Below are 22,231 nucleotides of genomic sequence, written 5' to 3'. Positions count from 1 at the left end.
AAAAAAAAGACCAAAGAACAAAAAATATGCTTGGCATTAAGCAGTACAAGATTGAAGATTCAGAGCAAAATACATGACTGGCTTGGACATCTTATCATTTAAGAATTCTTTTACTACTGATACAGTGAATGAATTGGCTCCTAATGCCCGAGCTGGGTCTCGATATAGTTTCTTAATAAAATGCTGAAATAAAATTGTATTATCCACAACAAGTATTGTAATGAGAGAGTATTTGGATAAAAGAACAATTTGTTTTCATTCTTGTTTAGAATCGGGTTTAAACTTTCCAAAAAGAGACCATTAGAAAAAAAAAGGAAAGAAAAAAAAAGATTGGGAGAAAATAAGCCATAAAATCAAAGCCAAAAGCTAGTATAATGAATAGGTAACTACAGAATTCCTTTTAAAGAAAAAATAATGGTTTGGCATCAAGATTTTGATAAATGAGTTGAGATAGAAGAATAAATAAAGGTAAAAGATGAGGTGTTGAAAGCGATACAAATTAAACTCCTCTATTTTGCTGAACAAGGGATAAAAACTTATAAACATGATGAAAACAAATGACATACCTGGTAGAAATTAAACAAGATATACAACAGTTGAAAATATTTTAGCTTTACCACTCAGCAGCCATTATAGCACAAAATATTATCATCATCATCATCATCATGAAAAGCAAATTCGTTCTCATGTTTTGCATATTATCAATAAATAACATATAAAAAACAGTTACTTCTTTTTCCCCAAGCATTAATCTGCGTTGAATGGAGGGCCGCCTCCATCCACATTACCAATAGCTATATCACATATTATATATAGATAATTTGTTGTTATATATTTATATATTCATATATTTTTTGTTTATTTGGATGTGTGTACAGATTGATGAAATATGCTGTTTTATACAAATATTATATACAAATTATATGTACAGCTTAGGTTGATAGTTGTCTGCTCACCACATATTCTCACTTCCAATAAATGGCTAATAAATTGATATTAGAAAGTAACTTCTATGAAATAAATCATCAAAGCAAAATCTAAAATGTTTATTTTTCAGCAAGTAACTTCTCACAATATCGGCTGGTTGCTTCCTTAGTTTTAGCATAGCTTAAGAATACTGAAGAATGATAATTTCAAAGACAACATTTGAACAAATAATTCTTTGGGATTGTACTCCCTTATTTTAAAACAAGAAAAACAATTCAAATACATAAAATGAAATCTTTATATAAAGTATAATGGTGGTAGTAGAATACAATTAAAAATACCAAGTAGTACTCAAATTCAACATATATGTATGTTTTCATGTAATTTATACATTCAATATGGTGTGACGTTGTCACTAAAATTCAAAGCAATATCTAGTTCTTAAGATGCTAGTAGCAAAGATTTTGGCGAGATGTCCTTTTCTTACTTAAATTTGAAACTAGAAAGCATTATTTTCATGTATCCTCTTCAATTCACTGCCAAACATAACTATAACAGTAATCTAAAACATTATAATGCAGTGCTCTAAAAGAATGATTTTTGAGCACCAAATTTAATACAATACTGAATAAAGAATTTCCTCAAGCCCTCACACACACCTTTCGGTATTTGAACAAGTAAATATAAAATGAAATCACTATCCCTAGAGTAATCACCTATGTCCTCTCAGGGCCAGGGGAGTACATCTGTGATAAGCTACCCAAATTCTTGCATTTCATTGGCTAAAAGCATATTCTTCAGTGAAAATCACTGACAAAATGTGTCATGAAACACTCCCCTGACATGTAAGTTAACATAAACATTAATGGACCTAAAGCAGTGCACTGTGGTACTCCCATATCATTATCTCCATTACTGAAGATGTGATGATCTCAAATCCAAGTAATATACCGGCTATAAAACATTTTAATCTTAATTTGAAAGGGTTTTCATTACTCATAACAGATTCAACAAATAATAAATTTACAAAGGAGTAACTATTACATTGTAAATTGAAATAATACACAAATGCTTATTCTTCTGCAAACCAAATCCATTCTGCTCTAGTAGAGTTGATATGAGTGACTTAAATTTCTAACAAAACTGTTTCTCTAATCTAGATCACACACAGCACAAACTTTCACATTAAGTACTTTTAAATAGTTTAATCTTCTTAAATTCAATATACAAACAAAGAAGTAAAAGTAATCCATTTTACAAACAAAAATGTTCTTTGTTACAATTAAAATAACATTTAAAACAAATTAGATGCTGTACACATGAAATTCATTTGATGCTATCTGCACAGTAAGAGAAATATTTTCAAAAAAATATATATGTAAAATATTCTTAACATCTTCTCTAGTGCGCAGCAAACAATTGGTAAAAATAAGCACCATGTTGAAAAAGGAGAAATAGATATGCACTGATTAATATCAAAATCAAGAATAATCTTTTTTAAGGCTGACTCTCTTTTGGCAAAGGTGGGGTAATTCTTAAAGGCACCATCAATCCATATAGCTGGTAATTGCCCATAAATATATTAAACTTCAATTAAATTACAAACAAGTTTATATTATTGTAATATTATATTGAGGATAATTCCCTTCATTTGCATTGTTTACAAAATGACAAAATATTAAAAAATATATATATAACAGAGGTGAGGTTGGTATCTGTAAGACAAGTTGGTATTTTCTCAACGCAAAGAAACATATAGCATATAACACTGTATAGTTAAAATCACATTGAAACAATCTGTGGCACACTAATCATGTGACACTTGATCACATGACAAAAAAGTATCAGGTGACCATGATATATCATTACATATAAAAAACAAAATGAAAGCCTAGTTGGTTACATACCTCCCCTCATACAAAACACATCTGACAATAAAAATAAACAAGAATGCTGCATAGTGCTGGATGGAAGACAGTTGCATATAATTCATGGCAGTTCTTGCTGCATCCTATCACATGATCAGTCACATGACCTAACCACCTAACAGGACACCCTATCAGCTAGAGCAGGTTCTGCAGCACATTTTGCGGAAGTATTCGTTGTTGCAAAATCTGAATTTCTTGACAAGAGGGCAGTATGTGACAGAGCTGGCATCTTGACAACCTGGGCAAGGAATGAAAGAAATTGATAGTATTATTCTGAGGAATGAAGTGAATCTACATGTATGTGACAGGTAAGTTGTATGACACCCTGTTTCAATAAACTTTGTATTAAAAATAAATGCTAGAATTCTATCAGAAATTTATTCTTAGTAAATATGAAGGCACCATTTAAAAAACTCATTATAAGAAAGCTTGTGATTTTCCACTTATGAAAAAAACCCAACAGGGACGAGAATAACATTCAGCTTCCTGAAGCAACATGAAACAGAAAGAGTAGGACATGTGGAAATTTGCCTTATTCATGAGTCTTTGGGGCTGCAAGGACCATTGCATTGCATCTCACACTGTCTTTGTCTACTTGGTCTCTCTGATGAATGGCATTTGAATCTTATATGTACAACTAGTCTCTTGGCTTGAAAATAAACCTAAAGACCCTTGCAATCCACCTGTTACCCAATCTAGCCCCCCTCTTGTACCCCTCCAGATCTATCAAGTACTTACTCTCTGGTGGTGCAGGTATTGTACCACAAGGACTCTCACACTGTCTTTGTCTACTTGGTCTCTCTGAAGCATGGCAGTTCTGATCTCGGAGTATAAGACCGTTCTGAGCCATACAGCTGACTGGCCGGTTCTGCTGACCCATACCACACCGAGTATTGCACTGGAGAAGGGATGGGGAAAAATGCATTAGTTATTATGATGCAAATGAAAAAATATCATGTGGCACAAGAAAGTCACTTTAGAAGATCTGTTTGATGCTCATTACAATATCAACAAATATAAACTGTAATGTGACCATCTAAATAAGAAATAAACTTTATGATCATGATCATGTCTTTGATTATTATAGTATTGACAATCATCCTCATCACTAACATCATGATTCAAAAAAATTATAAGGATCATCTATAAAACATTATGATCACCATCATCATCATAATCATGATGATGATGATGATCACCATCATCATCAACATGATCATCATCATAATCATCATAATCATCATCATCATCATCACTATCATCATAATTATCATCACCATCATCATCACTACCAACTTCCATCATCATCATCATCATCATCATCATCATTACCACCACCATCACCATCCCAATAACCACCATTGTCATCACTCAACCATCATTACCATAAAAATCATCCATATAATTTCTACCACAATCACCATCATCAATACCATCATCCAAGCGATTCCCTTACCTCACTCCAATCACCAGCGATCCACCTAGGTGGAGGGCAATCCCCTAGGTTGCATGGCATTCTGTAGACCGGCATGTCTGCTTTGTTACACATGATATGTGAATAGGTCTGCCTCCGGTCACTGCTCATGCACTGGACATGACGCTGTTTGTGACCCGGTCCACACGATGGATAACACTGCAAAAAAACAAACAATCAGAGTGAATATTGATTACCTATATTTCATATTAATCATGCTATCCTTGTTCCATCAAATTATTTAATCATATAAGGAGTATTAATTTGATAAGATTATATAAAACAATCATGAATACATGATGCAATGCTATCAAGATTAGGGATGACCCAACACATCACACCTCCAGAACAATAGGCTTACTGCTTCTCGAGAGTCTAAGAAAGCAATATCTGTATACATGAAATCATATATTAGCTCACTAATGTCTGAAGCTTTTCTTCGTACTTTGTTTTTTCCCTTTCCACCTTTTCCACTCTTCCTCCTCCTCCTACTCCCTTTTTCTCCTTTCCACTCTTTCTTCTTCTCCTCCACCTCATCCTTCTTTCGATCCCACCTCGTCTAGTCTTCTCCAGCTCCTACTTTTTCATCATCTCCTTTCTGTCTGCTTCTTCTCCTAATCATTACACTTATTAATTCCTAAAACTTCCTAAGAGTGTTTTTTTTTGTTAGCTTCATGTTCATCATATTAGGCATATCACCACTATCACCATGAATAGGAGCTTCCTAGCAAGAGTTGCACTCACCTGTGCCCAAGGTCCAGTGATCCATACAGGTGGACATTCCCTATGACCACACGTCATGATCTCCGCTGGTTTATGTTCCTCACATAACGCCTCATCCACCACCTCATCCTCGTGTTGGGTCACCTTGGTGGTACATAGAACAGTCCTGGTCTTCTCACCATTACCACACGTCCTCGTACACTCAGACCATGCAGATATCTGCCATCTACAAGTCATATAAACAGATCATCAATGCATTTACCATCATATCCTTTGCTAGCAGAAATTCTAGCTCAGATATACAAAATGTGATCTATGATTTTTAAAATCCTGATTAGTTACTCTTATCTGGAAACTGTTGGAATTTATATTCTTCTTATTTATTTTGCTATTTATGTTATTCTTACCAGGAACTAAATTCATGGAATGGATGCATGGGAGGGCAACAAAATGATAAAGAGGAAGAGAAATAGAATGATGAGGGGACGAGAGTAAAGGGAGAGAGGGGGCAAAAAATAAATGTGAAGAGAAAAACCAAAGAAACAGAGCGAAGAAGAACAAGAAAAGGAGAGACTGAAAGATAAAGCAAGGGAGTGTGTGAACAGACAGGCACAAGAGAGAAAGAGAGAGAGAGTAAGCTAGAATATAATACTCACTCAGGTGGGCAAGCCTGTGTATTGCATGATACGGTTCTCCTCTCAGGTTTAGGATGATCACAGAATGTATCACTGACAACAGTCTCATCATCTACTCTTACACACTGCATCTCAGATACTGATACACCTGTAAAAACACAACAATGTTTATTGATAAACATATCAAAAATCTATCAATCTATCTATCTATCTATCTATCTCATCTAATCTAATCTATCTCCTCAATTAAGCACTTATCTATGATTCTAAAAATCACTGAATTCACTATCCATCTATTTATTAACCCATCCACCAATCCATCAATCCATCCATCCATCCACCTGCTCATCCATCCGTCCGTCCATCCATCCATCCATTCATCCATCCATCCGTCCGTCCATCCATCAATCGATCCATTTACTCATTATTCAACATGTAACCTTTACCACACATTGCCTTTCTGGCATTTTCTTTGTCAAATTTCACTCATTCATTTTCTTTTTCTTTTTCATCCTTCCGCTATTTTCTGTCACATTTCTATCAATTCTTCTTTTATTTTCTGTCTCGCAGTGTTTGTACATACTTATAAATTACTGTTATTATGTCTTTGTAGATGCAGAAGGTGAATAAATCAAGTCAAGTCATTCTTACCTCCTGCGCATGTAACAGAGCACTGTGACCATTCTCGTCTCTCCCAAGTAAACGCCATCTGTCTATCACCTTGGTTTGTTCTCGTTACCGGACGATTGAAAGAATATCTGATTCCCTGATTTTCTTCCTGAACCAGTAACTAGAAAAGAAACAGAAACAAAAATCAACTCTAATCTCAAACTCTTTTCATTGTTGTTGATGTTCTTGTTTTTTATTTTAGGGGCTCACCTTCCAAGAATATATGCACCATTTTCATTTATATTATCTTCCGCTCAACTCATAACCAATCTATATCATTTTTATTAAGCAGATAAAAAGAAATTAACAATAGGTTCATTCATAATAAAACAAAACCTTTGAGCAGATCATTATTCATATTCCTAAGAACAATCATTTCAAGTATTTGATTTATTACAAAAAGTTATGTAATTGGTAACCATGTTCATTGTTTCTATACTAAACCATAATGTGTGTAAAATCAATAAACAGCTACATTTGTCAACTACTTATATCTGAAAATATTTCTCTGAAACTTAAAGAGGTAGTTACCATGACAACAAGTTCTTGATTAGTTGGTCCCAGTGCCCTGAGCATCTCTGGTGCATCGTCAGGTCTCTCATAGACAAACGTAGACCCTGCCACATCATAAGACTTAGGCCAATCTATCATCCACTCAGCATTGATGTAGTAATCATTATTCACCGATTTCAGCGCTAGAAGGAATAAAGAGAATAAATGATCAGCGTTGTGTAAATGAACGTTGATGAAGTCTCCATTTTCACAAAATGTAAATAACAAGGTTCTTTTCACAAATGTCACTTTTCTTCTTCATTAATGTAATTGATTATATATTCACATAAAATCATGTGCTAGTATGTTTTTTTGTCAATTGTAACAATGACTCAATGCTGTTTATAAAATTGAGTTGATCCATTTCACTTTATTTATTTGAGGTGTATATTGTTGGAAATAAAGTAAATTGAAATGAAAAGTGAAATTAAGTGTAAGGTAAATCAAAATCGTTCTGACTTATAACATAATTTGGAATCTTGCATGCAAAGATCAACTCATCAGTGCTTCTCATCCACTCAAATCTGAAAACTTGTCGGACACCAAATGTTGATGAAGTACTCTCCAAGACTGGCTGTTACTTACCTAAATAGTTTCTAGAAATGGCCATCTCCTGCAGACTGATGTGAACGGAGCCTCTAGGTATGGTAAGGATTTCTTGGTAGTCTCCTGCAACCAGCTCCCCATTGTATGTACCTACAACAGTCTCACATGAATTCCCATCTCCTCCGCACACACGACACTTGTCTTCCCTGGCTTCAGAGCCTAATATCTTATCACATCCTACAGCCTGTTTAATAAATGTAGCAGAAACAAAACATATAGCAACAATTTGCATCTATACTTTAAATTTTTCATAAGTACTGCATGATAAAAAAATGATATCTTGTAATTACACAACAAGACAATGACAAAAAGTATAGCTCAACATGTATATCCAGTGCTTAACAATGTATTCAGATTTTAAAACTTCTCTGTGAATAACTTTTCTAATATCTTTAATAGATACATGCTAATTCGGCAAAGCCTTGAGTGTGTGATTTTGTAAATCTTTGTAAAACACCCCAAAGATTTAAGTTGCACTTAAATGCCGACGCGTACATGATATGCAACGCGCGATCGTATTGATAGATACGCAGTTAGTGCGCGTCCTCATGACACGATCTGACCAATGCGGTCAAGCCTTTCATACCATACGCAACTCGGTATTTAAGTGTGACTCTAAGTCATACTTAAATCTTTGTGAAACAACCCTCAGGTCCCTCCACTCATTGATCTCATGTTTAAAAGCACTCAGGTACATTAAACCACAAACCAAGGCCATGGCATTGGAAGCCTCTTTACTGGTCTTGATGCACATCTCATTGGCTACGGAGATTTGTCGTGCCATTTTTCATATCTTCCACTTGTGCTGTAATATAGAAATGAGCCCCGTGTAAAAACTGGTCTTGCCCTATACAAATTTAAAAGGCCTGCCAACTTAGGCACAAAGTTTGATTCCAACTTACATGGCACTTCCCGTTGATGCATATATCTAGAGAATCCGGTTTGTGTCTCTTGGAGTAGCATCTCGTTCCATCAACCACCTTTGGTATCCTCCGAAGATGATTTCCCCCGGAGGAAACGCACGATAGCTGGCAAGGTTCAGGGTTTGGACTCACGTACGGCTCCCACGTATAGAACTGACCATGGTAGACCTCGTTGTTCAAGGCTGAACATTGGACGGAGAGAAAGTCTCGCGAGTTTTCTGGACAATCCTGGAATAGAATGAAAAGCATAATGAAGGCAAAATAAATTAGAATTCAAGAGGAACATGTATCACAACCACCCCTATAACTACTACATTCTACAACATCCAGATCCAGAAATAAATTATACACTATGGCCCGTATTCTGAAGTCAGGTTTAACTTAGACCACGGTCTAACCCTGTGCTAAAATTATGGGGAGCTAAAAGTTCAAAAATTCTGTTTGCGTTGTATATTTTTTATGTTTACTATTTTGTTTCCTTTTGCTTTCATAATGAAGAAAAATACTTCAGTTATCATTCCCAGACAATTATGAACAATTTGGATGTCATATGAGTTAACAAATTGAATGTGTACTGTTAGGGATTTGTGCTCTAATCGGCCCTCCATACTTAAGCCACAACTCTAAACCACGGTTTAATTTAAACCCGAGTTCAGAAAACGGGCCTATGATTGGATCATACAAAGGTACTTACATTGGTATTACATGATCTATATCTACTTCTCTCTCCTGTGCAGTACTGGCCTCGATTTCTTGGCCTGGTAAATTAAGAAAAAAGAACGAAAACATATTAATTTCATTATTTCACAAACTTAAAGATAAGCATAATGTGCTCCTACCTTCATCTAGCTGTAAAAAAACACTTGAAAAAAAAACCCACAAGAATTTTTGTTTATCTAATAAGAATTTGGGTGAGCTTTTCATGAATTTCAAGCACTTCTGAATGGAATTCTAAAATATGAATTAGGCACAAGTTTAGCATCATCTGCCCCTATTTGACTCAATCTGGCCAAGAGATCAACTTGTGTCAATATTATTCTTCAACAGTGCCTATTCGAGAGGTATCAGCTGAAAAAAGTATTAAATGTAGAATTTAGCAGTCACAGTGTGTTGAAAGAAAATATTTAGTCTGTCGCACATTGCTCTTACAATTTTACAATTCATAGATCAATTTAAGCCGTAGAAAATCAGTTCATACACCTTGTTACAAAAAACAGATCCAGCAATCAATTGTAAATTGACAATTAATTGAAATTAATATGGGGACCCCCAATTTGCAATTAATGATTAGTTTCTTGCAATGCCTGAAAGACTTAGAGCAAAGGAATGAGAATGAAAGTCCAACTTACTCTGGATTATTGCACTGTCTCTCTGAGTTTGAGACACCCCCACCACAAGTCCTGGAACAGTCTGACCATGAGGACCAGGTCCCCCAGGAACCATCCACAGCTTGAGGTCTGGTCCCATACTCTACACAGTCTCCTAGATAGCACCACTGTGTTACAAGTAAACAAAACAAAGTTTAGACTAGTCCCGGGGGGGGGGGGGGCTGGGGGTGGGCCAGTCAAATATATTGCTGTACACACGCGTGACCCAAAAAATGGTTAGAAGGGGTGTTTTTTCAGTTTTGGACGCGGGCCGCGCGTGCACTCGTTAAGGGTATCAAAAACACTGATTTAAAAAAAGGGGTAGTTTTGAAAGACTGGTCAATGAAGACCAATGTTCTGTAATGCTCAGTTATTGATCTACTGATCATACAATGATTCAACCATTGGTTGTATTGCTAATTGCACACAATTATCTGTACAAAGCATCAAAGAAATCAGTCAAAGAATTAATTGTTATAATTTGTGTTATGGGGGCAGAGGGCATGATTTCATGACGGCTGTTCAAGGATAGTTAGTAGTTATTATTATAGTAATAATGAGTGACCAAGAATGCAGGAACAGCTGGAAAATCATCTGTACCTGAAGCGGCTACCCTGGGTAAAACAGGGGGTATTATTATTCCTACTTACTCCTTCTGATATAAGAGATGTTTGGCATCGCGTTCCTTCCGCAGCCGGTGTTCCTGTTCTCCAACATGCTCTTGTGTTTGGCTTCTGACAAGCTAGCTCCCGACATATATTCTACATGAGAGGGAAATATAAAAAAATATATACTTCATTTTATTTCAATGCACTGACATATATTTTACATGTGGGGGACATATAAAGAAATATATAATTCAAATTATTACAATGTGTTGACATGATAAAGAGGGATAAAGGAATATATAATTGTATTAATTTGAATGTGTTGAAATATATTCTATAAGAAAGGGAAGTAAAAAGAAATACATAATGGATATATTTCAATGCATTGACATAATATTCTACGAGAGAGGGAATATGAAGAAATACACTATTGCATTTAGTTTGGGTGATTGATGATTTTCTTTAAAACATTAATACATAACAAGCTCGAAAAGAATTTACTTGTCCAATTTAAGTGTTCTTATAATTCCAGTTAGGATTTGTCACCTTTCTCAATTCATCCATTTGACCCAAACTGCACAAATCAACAAAGATTATAATCTAGCTAAAATATGAAACCAGGCAAATAATACACAAATAGTATTATTCTTTCACCTTATATGGAACTTTATCATTAAAATGATCAATACATAATCAAATATCTGAATGGCTGTGAGTAATTTATGTAATAAAAAACCCAGGAAGTATGTAATTAGAGAGTGGTTTGTATGCTACTGTCATTTAGTGCAATCCACAGATTAAAAAAAATATATACATTAACATGATTTATGGCAGCTGTAACTCTACCCATAGCATGTATCATGATCATGCCAATATTACATTTCAAAACAAAGTAATTTACAAATCCTTTTCAATTTGCACATTATCTGTAGGATGTTAAAAATAACCAAAATCCCAATTTGCACTGACTTGGAGAGTATCAGCTTGCCAACTAGTGGAATTAACATTTATTGGTGGAATTCAAAACTGTTTAGTATGACTCAATATAAATTGATGACAAGTATTACACATGTTTGGATGTAACACCCAAAATAAACCATTGCAATTCATATACATGTATAAATGTCTCCCAAACTAGCCCAATTAGAGTATACATGCAACACAAACATATATGCATAAAATCAGAAACCAACTTAATTTTGAAACATCACACTTTAGAAACAAAATGTTATGGAAATAAACAACCAAAATGTGCCAAGATTTCACTAACTACACGAACAGCAAATCACTATTGGGTCATTTACAACTCTTTAACTTAATGTCAGATATTTAATGTAAATGAAAAAAGAAAAGCCACAAATATCATTTTTATTTTGTATGACGAACCAACAATGTGTAGTGATGTTGCAAGTCTACAAAGAGCTAGTGAAAAAGTAACAAATTTTAGGGTATGAAACATCCATAATAATCACTTTTACATCATTATTACTCAGCTGCATTTATACCTCATGGCATAAACTTTTGTGGTAATGTTGTTCCCTATTTGTGAAATTTATATACCTATCATGCAGGCAGAAATGCTGGGCCATGATTCAAGATTCAGCAAGGTTTACATTGTACTGACAGCCTTACTTTACTTTTTGGCGATAGGCAGCTATAGGCTTATGACAGTTGTTACTGATGACTAGTTTAATAAAACATTTCCCTAGATGGGATAGGGAAACCAGGGGCAATTTCTCCAGACTTTCATATCTGTTTGAAAGTTTGTTGACATCTCCCCCCCCCCCCAATCATACTTTGTTCCATGGGGGAAATTTCTCATTTTTTTTCTGTTTATGCTAAATTATTGTTGACAATTTTGCTGTGTTTGGAGGATGTCACAATAGGTATTGGATATTATCCAACTACAGATGTCATCCCAGAGTCACACTAGAGCAAAACCCCTCTTCAGTCACTCTCAGCCACCTGAGACTGCCCAAAATGTTGCTTCTAGACAGACTGTCTTAAAATCTGATATATAAATAAAATTGGTAATAAAACCAACCTGACCTACAATAGACATCCATGGGTGAGGGGGGGGGGGGCAATAAAAATAATTGATTTTCCTTCAAACCACCCTAGATCCCTTTTCACAATAGTAACAGCAATCCTTGCCTGTATTTATCTTGAAGTCATAGCAGTTATTTTATGCAGTGTGAAAGGGGAAAGACTGAGAATTCAGAACAGAGGCGACTTGTCCAAAGTCGGTGCCATGTCTTGATGCAGGAACCCTGCTATAAAGGTGCTGTGTGTCTTTTCAAAGCGGCTTTCCCTTTTTCCCCATTGCTTTTTAAAAATCTATGATGAAATGTGAAGGATGGTAATGAAAAGACACTTCCAGGATTCCTACAGGGGAAAAACATCATATCTGATTTTGTAAAAGTGCCAAAGTCCTTGAGTTTGAGCCCACATGCAGCATTCATCTCCTGGCTATGGATACTCACATTGGTATTACAAGCCTTGGCACCCTGGCCGTACTGTAGCTGACACTGTTGGTTCCCATCTACTAGTTCACCTGGCATGGCGGTAGGTAACCAATAGTCTGCTAGCTGCGGAACATCGTCAAGGCATATCGCTTTACCTGACCTGTACGAAGAGGAGTGGATGGAAACAGACAGAAAGGGTTGATCATAACTTGCAAGATGGTCATTCCAAACTGAACAGGTATCTTCAGTCGGATGTTAAAAACTCATACATCAGAGTAAATATTCTCTTATATTGGTGACACAACATTTGCTTCTGCGATATTTGCTCTGGTCTTAATATCTCAGAGGGCAGAGTTAGGGTATATTTAGTTTTGGAGGTTAGGTTTTATGTTCGGCTCAACGTGCAGATTTTCCATCGGAGCAATTGTCGCCAGAGCAAATGTCATGGAACCACTGTAACTGATAGTAATTAGAGCCATACATTTTAATCTTCATGTTGCTAATCTAAAGGGAAACTATTTCAATGTGACACAATAAAAGAGAAAAAGAAGATACTTTCGAGTAAAAGTAAGGTTGAAGAGGATAATCAAAATCTAAATTTGTGTCATATTTAGAGTTTGATCATATCAAAGTCTGCAGATGTTGGTTATTGTTAGTGTAGGAATGCATTTTGCTACCCTGTGCTTGTGAGTGTGCGATCAGGAACATTTCCTCAAATTAATGTCTCATCAAGAACATTTCCTAACACTTAAGGCCCAATCAAGAAAACTTCCTCACACTAACATATTGAGTGACGGCTTCTAAATCTAAAAAGGATTAGTAATACGAGAGAATTATCAGAAGTGTGTCTCTTATCCCAGAGAGGCAAAGGGCCTCCTTTAGGAGATTGCGTAAGAAATCATTACTCAATCTGAATTGGCAACATGTAAACAACAACAACAAAATCATACACGTGTAGGTCTATTTAGTTTCTTTATGGTAGCAAAAAACCTATTTGGCAAAAGGATTAGATGCACAGGTCTTAAATATTTCAAGAGAATTCACAATCTTTCATACTGAACGATAGGCAAACATCTTGTTCATCTTCACTTGTTGGCAGTGATTAGCCTTTTTTTTCTGGTGGGTGGTCTATTCTTTTACAAAGATCTTCACAATATCACCTCCTTCACACTAACCAGTACAGGGGAGCATTTCACAGAACAAATAGCCAGTGATTGTCACCCACGATTCAATATAAGCTACTGAAATCCTGGCATTTGATTGGCTCAGAGCAAATTAGTCAGCGAAATTCACCGACAACATGTTCCATGACACACCCCCCTGATTTCAAAAGCTTAAACATGGTCATATTTTGTACCATACTTTAAACAGGATTTCAAATACAACCTTGATATATGCACACCGAGTCAACAAATAGAGCCATGATAGATTGGTTAGTGAATGGACAAGTCTTTCAATTATCGTTCATCCTTGTACTTAGGAAACTAATAAATCACAAAATTGACCCTACAAGACCCCTTTCAAGGATCTGGTTCCTGTATGATAAAATGAATCAAAGCTTGCCCTTTTTGAAAGCTTCAAAACGTCATAAAACTAAATGGATTGTATCATGGACAGATTGAAGAGTAGTAAGTCTTTTGAAATGGACAGTAATTCATACACTAGTATTGGCTCTTGACTTTTCAACCCATGGGACAAATTTATTTTCTTTGAAATATAAGATGAATGATAACTGGAAATTTTAAAGGAAATAGTGATTTGGAAAGAATAAGATGAAAGCACAAAATAGCCAAGATAAAAAAAGGTCAGAAACAACATTGGGGGGAAAAACAAGAAAAAGAAGGGAACAATTACTAAGTTTAACTGTTTAAAAAGAAATTATAGTTAAAGGAATGATAAAAAAAATGGAACCTTCCATAACTACCCCCCCCCCCCCGTTGTACTTTGCAAAATTGGACTAGGTTGAAAAAAATGTTCCTTTTTGGGGGCAATTATGGGAAATCAATGTACAAATCTAGCTGTTCATTATCCCTATTTCTAGTGTAGCTTTACATGCCCTGTTAACATCAAGACCTGATCAGGCGCAACCTAAATTTGGAAATAAGTATATTTTTAGATATAAACACCAACAATGCTCACTTTTTTTAGCATCATGCATGTGCCCAGAGTATATTTGTGGTTTACCAATAGGTAGTTTTTGTAACTTCTTGACCCAAAACTCGCTACTCAAAATAGCATCACACAATCACTTTTAGCACAATATCTTAGATGGAATGCCGCAGGCCACAACAAAGTATGAGTATCGATTTCTGAAAATCTATATTTCCAAGACTCCCAAGTGTATGCCTATTCCCTCAACAAGTAAAAATAGAACTTTCAATGATTTAATAGAAGTTTGATGTCAGTCCCACAAGGAGCAACTATCGTTGTGAATTTCATAACTATCAATTGCAAGATAAAACATTAGTTTCAATTACGATATTTTATCAGTGATCAAAATTTCAAGACAATCATAGGATTACCTGTCAGAGTTTTTAATTCTTATTGAATATTCTTAAGGATTCAGGAAAAATTTGTAAACAATTCTAATAATTGGATATCCTCCAAAATGTATTTTGCCTTCTCCAGAATTGGCCATTAAATAAAACTTCTATTGTGATAATAAAAAACCATTTTACACTGATCAATTTTATAGGATGATTAGATCGTTTGTTGAATAAAGGAATTAAATTCGAACAATAATTTTCAAGGAGAGAACGTGATTTACAAGTAATGTAGGCTGCTGGCTGCACTTTACTCAAACTGTCAAACAACAGCAAAACTTTGTTAAATGCCCCCTTAGGCAAAAATTACAAGGATATGTACAACAAACTACAAGGTTACAAATGGAATTTTACACAAGTAGGTACCGAAATAAACAAGCAAAAAAAAAGACTAGAATTTTTGTGAAGTATTACTTTTTTTGGACTCCCTTCCCATAAAAGCATGACTGAATTTCTTAACTCTACAATAAAAAATCTTTTAACTGTTCATCATTTTTATTTTTGTGTGTCTTATTGGGGTCATATTATCAAGTTCAACATCACAAAATGACAAGCAATACACACTTGACCAATAAAAAGTGACCAGAGAGGATACTTATTTACAGGCGAGCGGTCAGTTTGACCTCATCTATCTTGTAACATCTGACCTCCTCTCTTCTGTCATACAAGCCTTGTTGATATTTTGACATCTTTTCATCCAATTTTCATTGCCTCATGCCATTTATCCTTGCAAGGCTTCATATTCTAGTATGTCCTTCTGTTGTATGTTCTTGTAATTCCATAATATTTCAAACTTGTACTGACTCAAAATCAAAAGGCCAAATATTCTGTTATAAAAGGTGTCACTGATGATAGATTACATCAACAATTTGTACAATATCTCAAAAGAAATTGGATGATGATCTCCAGTAAATGATGTAAGATAGTGAATAGTGTAAGATCATGAATTAGGGGAGTAACATTATGCTAAAAATCTTCAGTGAATGATAAAAATTGTGATTGAGTAAGATACTATCACAGCTTCTTTTAGCTACAAGTCATTACATAGAAATAAAAATCGCTGGGTTGAGAAAGTGTTCATAATTTGCTTCCACACTGCAAGAATACCTTTGACATTGAAAAATCTCTATGAAAGTTCTCACAATTTTGACAAGTACGTACTACTTATCGGGTATTTTCTTTCGGGAATATAACAAGAAATTTGCATTTACACTGCTAAATATACCTCTTAGTTTGTGATTGGGGTAGATCAGGGTAAATTTCCCATACAGAGAATACCTTGTATTTTCAAACTTTGAGTCAGTCTAAAGACACCTAATGATGAATTTATCCCAGTAGCTCGACAGCTGTTTTCTCAACCCACGCGGCACCCCATTTTTAAAGAGTCTCATGAAAGCTGCTCTCAATGGCATGATAGAAAGTTAATATAATGGACAGAAAGAACGAGAGACAAAGATAGATAAAGTGAGATAAAAAAATAAAGAAAACAATGTAAGCAGAGATGAAAATATTTGTTCACAAGTCTAGAACAAAATGCTCTCAAAGGCATAGTTAAGGGGTGAGAGATGAGGGTGTCATTGTTTGTGTTTCAAAATTTTCAGCACTGCTCTAGATTATATGACTTCTACGAAAGTTGAATGCATACCCTATATCTTTCCTCGACTTTGTGATGATGACAGTAAAAACCTATTAAACTTTGTAGGTCTACAGTGCCACTAATCTGTTATAACATTCAAATGCAAAAAGTTTGATATGCCATTCACAGACAGCATTCAACTGTTGAAAGGGAGGGGGGCATAACATGGGAAAACACTTCCCCCATCTCAATTATTGCAAGTGTGGATTCTTTGAAAGCAGATTTATTCATGATTTTTCATGAAAACTGTTACAAACTACTGAAATCCTTGCTTCTCATTGGCTAAGAGAGCTAATTTTGAGTGAAAAAATAATGACAAGCTGATAAGATATGCTTTGAAAGAAATGACTTCATGAAATGCTTTCTGGGCAGATCTTGTCATCACCTTTTCCTGTACGTTCTATCCTAAAAACTTCTGGGTCAATGTGACACAGGTAAATGCATACAGTGAGACGCATGGTGTGACCAGCAGGGAAGCAGAGAGAGGAGAGAGAGGGCACGGATATGGGTCACTTGACCACCTGATCTCTCACCAAAAATGACCTCTGACCTCCGTGAGACATGGGTCAATTGCTGCTGAATCAACTTTCACAGGCTCATTATAGCACCATTCAGTTTCTACCTCTCCACGATAACAACTAAATTACGTTGTATTTTGTATGCCTTCCTTCAGAAAACATACATACCTCAAAGGCATTTAAAGGCCTGTAAAAATGTGCTTTTAAATGGATGAAAATAAAGTATAAATTTAATTTTGGAGTTGGTTCTGACGGTAACTCTTTCTCCAACAGCCCCCAAGTTATAAAGCTGAAGTGGTTACCATACATAACTCAGAAATGATCATCATAATCACTTTCATGATGTAAATATTGACTTACTCTATGTATGATGTGATGTAGTGAGCACTGCATTCAGACCATGAGTATGGGTCACTGTTTTCAGTAATCTGATCCGCCATGATGCCCCCTCGTGATCCACAGGCATTACCATCGCCATCATGCTTCATACCAAAACTATTAAAAAAGTGATACAAAATGACTGTTACTTGTCTGCTTGAAATCATTAAAAATTTCCAAGCAATAAATATTGGTGAAAGAAATATACAAAAATATGACTTTTAAAAATGTACATGCTTCACACATTTTTCTAATCCAGTAAATCATGAAATATATATATACTTGTAAAAGAAACTATTAGGCAGTTTTTTTTTTAATCTGACAGGTTAATATACTTTAGAAACAAGAATTAGGTCTGTACAGCTGACAAGGTTGGGATATAATACCAATAATCTTCAGCAGCACATAAAAAAGTAATGATGTATTCTCTCCCTCTGTTTTTTTTCCTTTTCATCCTCCTCCTTCTCCAACTACCCCTCCTCATCCCCCTCCTCCTCCTTCTCCTCCCCCTTGTACTCCTTCTCTGGCTCTTCCTCATCTTTCTTTAACTTTGTCTAATCTAAGATTCATTCCTTCTATCTATCATTATCATTCTAATTGCTATTACGTATTAATATTCTTATAACTTACTTGTGACCTATCTCGTGTGCTATAGTAAATGCTGTCGCTAATCCTGTATCTTCATTTATATTACAGCTCTGATCTGGTCTACACATGACGCCAACAGGAGCAAGACCTAGAGTAGACAAAGAGTATATGAAATATCTATTCAATTGATTATAGATTTACAGGTTAATTCATACTCAGATGCTTTAAAAAAAGGCCTTGGAAGTATTGAGAATAAGAAACGTTACCAATATCTTCATTTTTTTTTTAAATCCATGATTAATGAATATTTACAATTTGGCACCCTTGGAAGGCCTGAAGGGAGGGGGGTGTGACAAGTCATTAACACTGACTTAATTGTCAGATCTGATAATTTAAAAGAAAACCTTGGTTATGATTGACTATGACGCACTCATCTCAAACTGTTACCATGGTAACTGCCTGAAAATGACAACTAGTCAGTGCTCACAAGCTTCAAGAAATGGTGCTCTGCTTTTGATGTTGAAATAATTCCATGGAAGAGGAAGCGTACATGTATCAAATATTATCTCGTAAGAACTGCATGCAAAATATGTAGATAATATCACTTTTTAAAATTTGGATTGCAGCTAAAATTATTATTATACTGGTATGACTAACATTTTCTTCATCTGCTTGCAACATTATTATCACACATTATGTTTTATGAGGAGCAAGAAGGCATTGACTTGGCACACCAAATAATACCCTTACTAAACTCAATAGAGGGAAAGGTTCCCAATTGATCCCATAAAACTCTGAAATGGGAATTATTGGTGAGCATGGGTGTGTAATTTAATAGGGACCCTGTGTAAGAGGAGCCTAACAACAATCAGGAATAAATGTAATTTGAGTTTCCTCTATAATTCCCAGTGAGGTAATTTCTCATTACAGGTCTATTACATCAATTAGGTGGAGAGGTCACAATAAATGTGTGATGATGGAACACATATCATAATAGCCTACTCTGGGCACAGTACACAAGACTTAGTGATCGATCCTAGGACTGAATTTTAGTGATTAATTGCATTGATCATCATTTGCAATCAATTGTAAAAATCAAACATGTGATCGATCACCAACCTTTGGGTTACAGTGCCCATATAAGAGAGGACTTTACATAACTTATAAAAAGGGTTATTGTGTAATAGACGCTAACAGAGTAAAAGAGGTGTAGGCCCATAGACTATCTACATAACAACATAATTTGAAGGATTACAGACTTGGTATGCCTATTTCAGTTAATAATTGAGATAAACCCAACAAAAAATGCATATTTATCAAATTATACTGTGTGACAAGGCAATAATATCCACATTACTTTACTTGAAGAAACATAAACTTTTAAAAAGTTTTTTGAAGTTTTTCATTTACAGTTTTCAGAATTTTGGACATATATGCAGGTTCTCCTGGTTTTAATCAAACCCAAATGTAATTACAACATCCTACAAAAAAAAATCTACATTTTGAACAGAAAATGAAGCTAAGCAGAGGATCTGAGAGAAAAAAAAACACGCATCAAAACCCACTCCCTACATCCTGCATACATATTTTGAAGACGAAACTATAGCAAAGTTAGAGACCTTTAAATAGAGCAAGTTTTACCTAATTAATCTTCAATTTTCTGCAATCTGATAAACTTGGCATGAAGATGGAGTAGACAAAAAGAGGCATCTTGTTTTTGCCCAAACTGATACCACAGTGGATACCTGTTTCCATTAATTATCAAAAATTCACTTGTTTACAACTACTAACAGGTTAACCATCTGTTTTGGTATTAAATCATTTCAGCCATGCCTTGAATATCTCCAAATGTTGGCATACTGCTTGAAAATACTTCTGTTTTTTACTATTCAAAGGATACTTCATTTTTTTTAGCTCTATTCTTTGAAGAAAGATGAAAAGTCTTCAAGTCATGGCAGTAACTTGTTGGAAGCAAAAGGGACCATTTGTCCCATTTGTCATGACAAATCATAAAAAATTTACGAGGTATGTTCCTAGAGTAATAAATTAGGAGTGATGTATTAAAGGAATGTTGCTAAATTGAAGGGAAGTTGCTCACCGATTGTGCCGCAAGGTTGGTTGTATCTCATGCAAAGATCGTATCTGGGGAATAAAAGAAAGAGAAGACACAGGTTATTTAAATCACCAAGGATAGAAGAAACTTGATAAGAAGAGGAATTCATGCTTAATAAGCTGTGGTGAAAGAGAATAGAACAGTATGATTCAAATCCTGTACTAAAGCCTTTAAGTCATGAACTATTTAATTATAGTTCTTTCATTACATAAGATGTGCAGTTTATAGCTGACTCTGTAATCACCATGTACATTCACTCACTTAAGTTTAATTTCTAGTGCTGCCAGACACTAATCTAATTTCAATGTTTACTTGGGTTTTTATTAATGTGATAAGTCATTCATCCCTCTATTTAATTGCTTCTACAAAGTAAGCACTATTACAAATTTGCTTCTGAATGAGTTATTTGCATACGCACATGTACCTCAAGTTAATAAAGATTGTGTCATATCTAAAATGCGCGTATCATCTTTAGAAGATCATCTGTTACAATGCATATTTGCAATAATTCGCTTAATGAAATGAAACAGTCTTTAACTTTTATCTGTCTCCAGGCAGTATACGAGGTTACCCCTACTTTCTTCTCCCTCTCTTGATCTCTCTTTCTTTCCTTTCTATTTCTCTGTATGTCTTTTCTTTCTCCCCCAACCCCTTCCCCCCTCTCTCTCCAGCTATCAAACATATTTTGAACATTCATGTGGGTCGAGCTGTGAGTACGTGTATCATAGGCATTTTCTTAAAAAAAAAGAAGAAGAACCAAACCAATATTAAGAATCATGGAGAGAACATAGCCAGACACCAGCTGTGGCACACTTTTCACTGTCTATGCTCTAATTCAATGCTACACTGAGGAAATATTGTTTACAAGACCCCACACACATGAAACCATACAATGTAGTCACCAGAGAAGGACAATATTACAATTGACTAGTCCAGTCTAGGCAATATCACAAAGGTTGATCATTCTGTGATTAAAAAAAATGATTTAGTAATAAAACAACAACAGAATCAACAGCTTTCTAGACGATCATCATGGAGATGGACGCTTGGGAGAGATGATATGAGAGCTTGCCCTCTTTGCTATAAATGCGATAGATTCATACCATTGTTTCAATTTCTATGTCGGAGTCCTACTATCCCATGATGACTTGCACATGTCCTTCGGCCCATTTGCTTCTGGTTTCCATGGTAATGAAGCATGGAGAGTGCCCTCCTTACTTGTAGAGATGCGTGATGGAGCAATAACAACGAGGTAGAGAGTTTGGGCTGTCAACTGATTGAACTTGTCCTATATTTACAATCGATGATGCCCCCATCCTTCCTGATCAAGGGCTACATGGTATCCCTACCACACCCCTCCCAACACAAGTCAAAAATACTGATAATAATAATAATAACGGCATATTTACCCAGGGTAGACACTTCAGTTTCGAAAACTGTTCTCCCAGCGGGCCCTCCTATTATTACCCAGCTAAGCTAGGCTACCGATTCAGGTGCACACAGATTTTTTGAGGAATTATTTCCTGCCGGTACCCATTTACCTCACCGAGGTTGAGTGTAGCACAGTGTGGATAAATT

The 22,231-nt window shown here is 35.4% G+C and overlaps 1 protein-coding gene across 1 annotated transcript; it reads right to left on the bottom strand.

Annotated features, from left to right (window-relative positions):
• Positions 1-864: 864 nt before the first annotated feature.
• LOC129271192 (A disintegrin and metalloproteinase with thrombospondin motifs 6-like) lies at positions 865-20,681 on the bottom strand. The gene is made up of 16 exons (XM_054908566.2): positions 20,639-20,681; positions 18,583-18,688; positions 17,935-18,069; positions 12,896-13,037; positions 10,455-10,565; positions 9,787-9,932; positions 9,132-9,195; positions 8,417-8,665; positions 7,494-7,698; positions 6,888-7,051; positions 6,339-6,477; positions 5,709-5,835; positions 5,074-5,278; positions 4,312-4,488; positions 3,594-3,753; positions 865-3,093 (listed from the first exon to the last, which is right to left on the bottom strand). Exons 1-16 carry the CDS (start codon positions 20,667-20,669, stop codon positions 2,987-2,989), a joined length of 2,268 nt encoding a protein of 755 aa, XP_054764541.2. The 5' UTR covers positions 20,670-20,681; the 3' UTR covers positions 865-2,986.
• Between the last annotated feature and the right edge of the window lie 1,550 nt (positions 20,682-22,231).

This window comes from Lytechinus pictus, chromosome 11 (genome assembly GCF_037042905.1).
Source record: "Lytechinus pictus isolate F3 Inbred chromosome 11, Lp3.0, whole genome shotgun sequence".
NCBI lineage: Eukaryota > Metazoa > Echinodermata > Echinoidea > Temnopleuroida > Toxopneustidae > Lytechinus > Lytechinus pictus.
The sequence above is the reverse complement of the archived record's forward strand: the minus strand, read 5'-3'. Positions and strand labels throughout refer to the sequence as shown.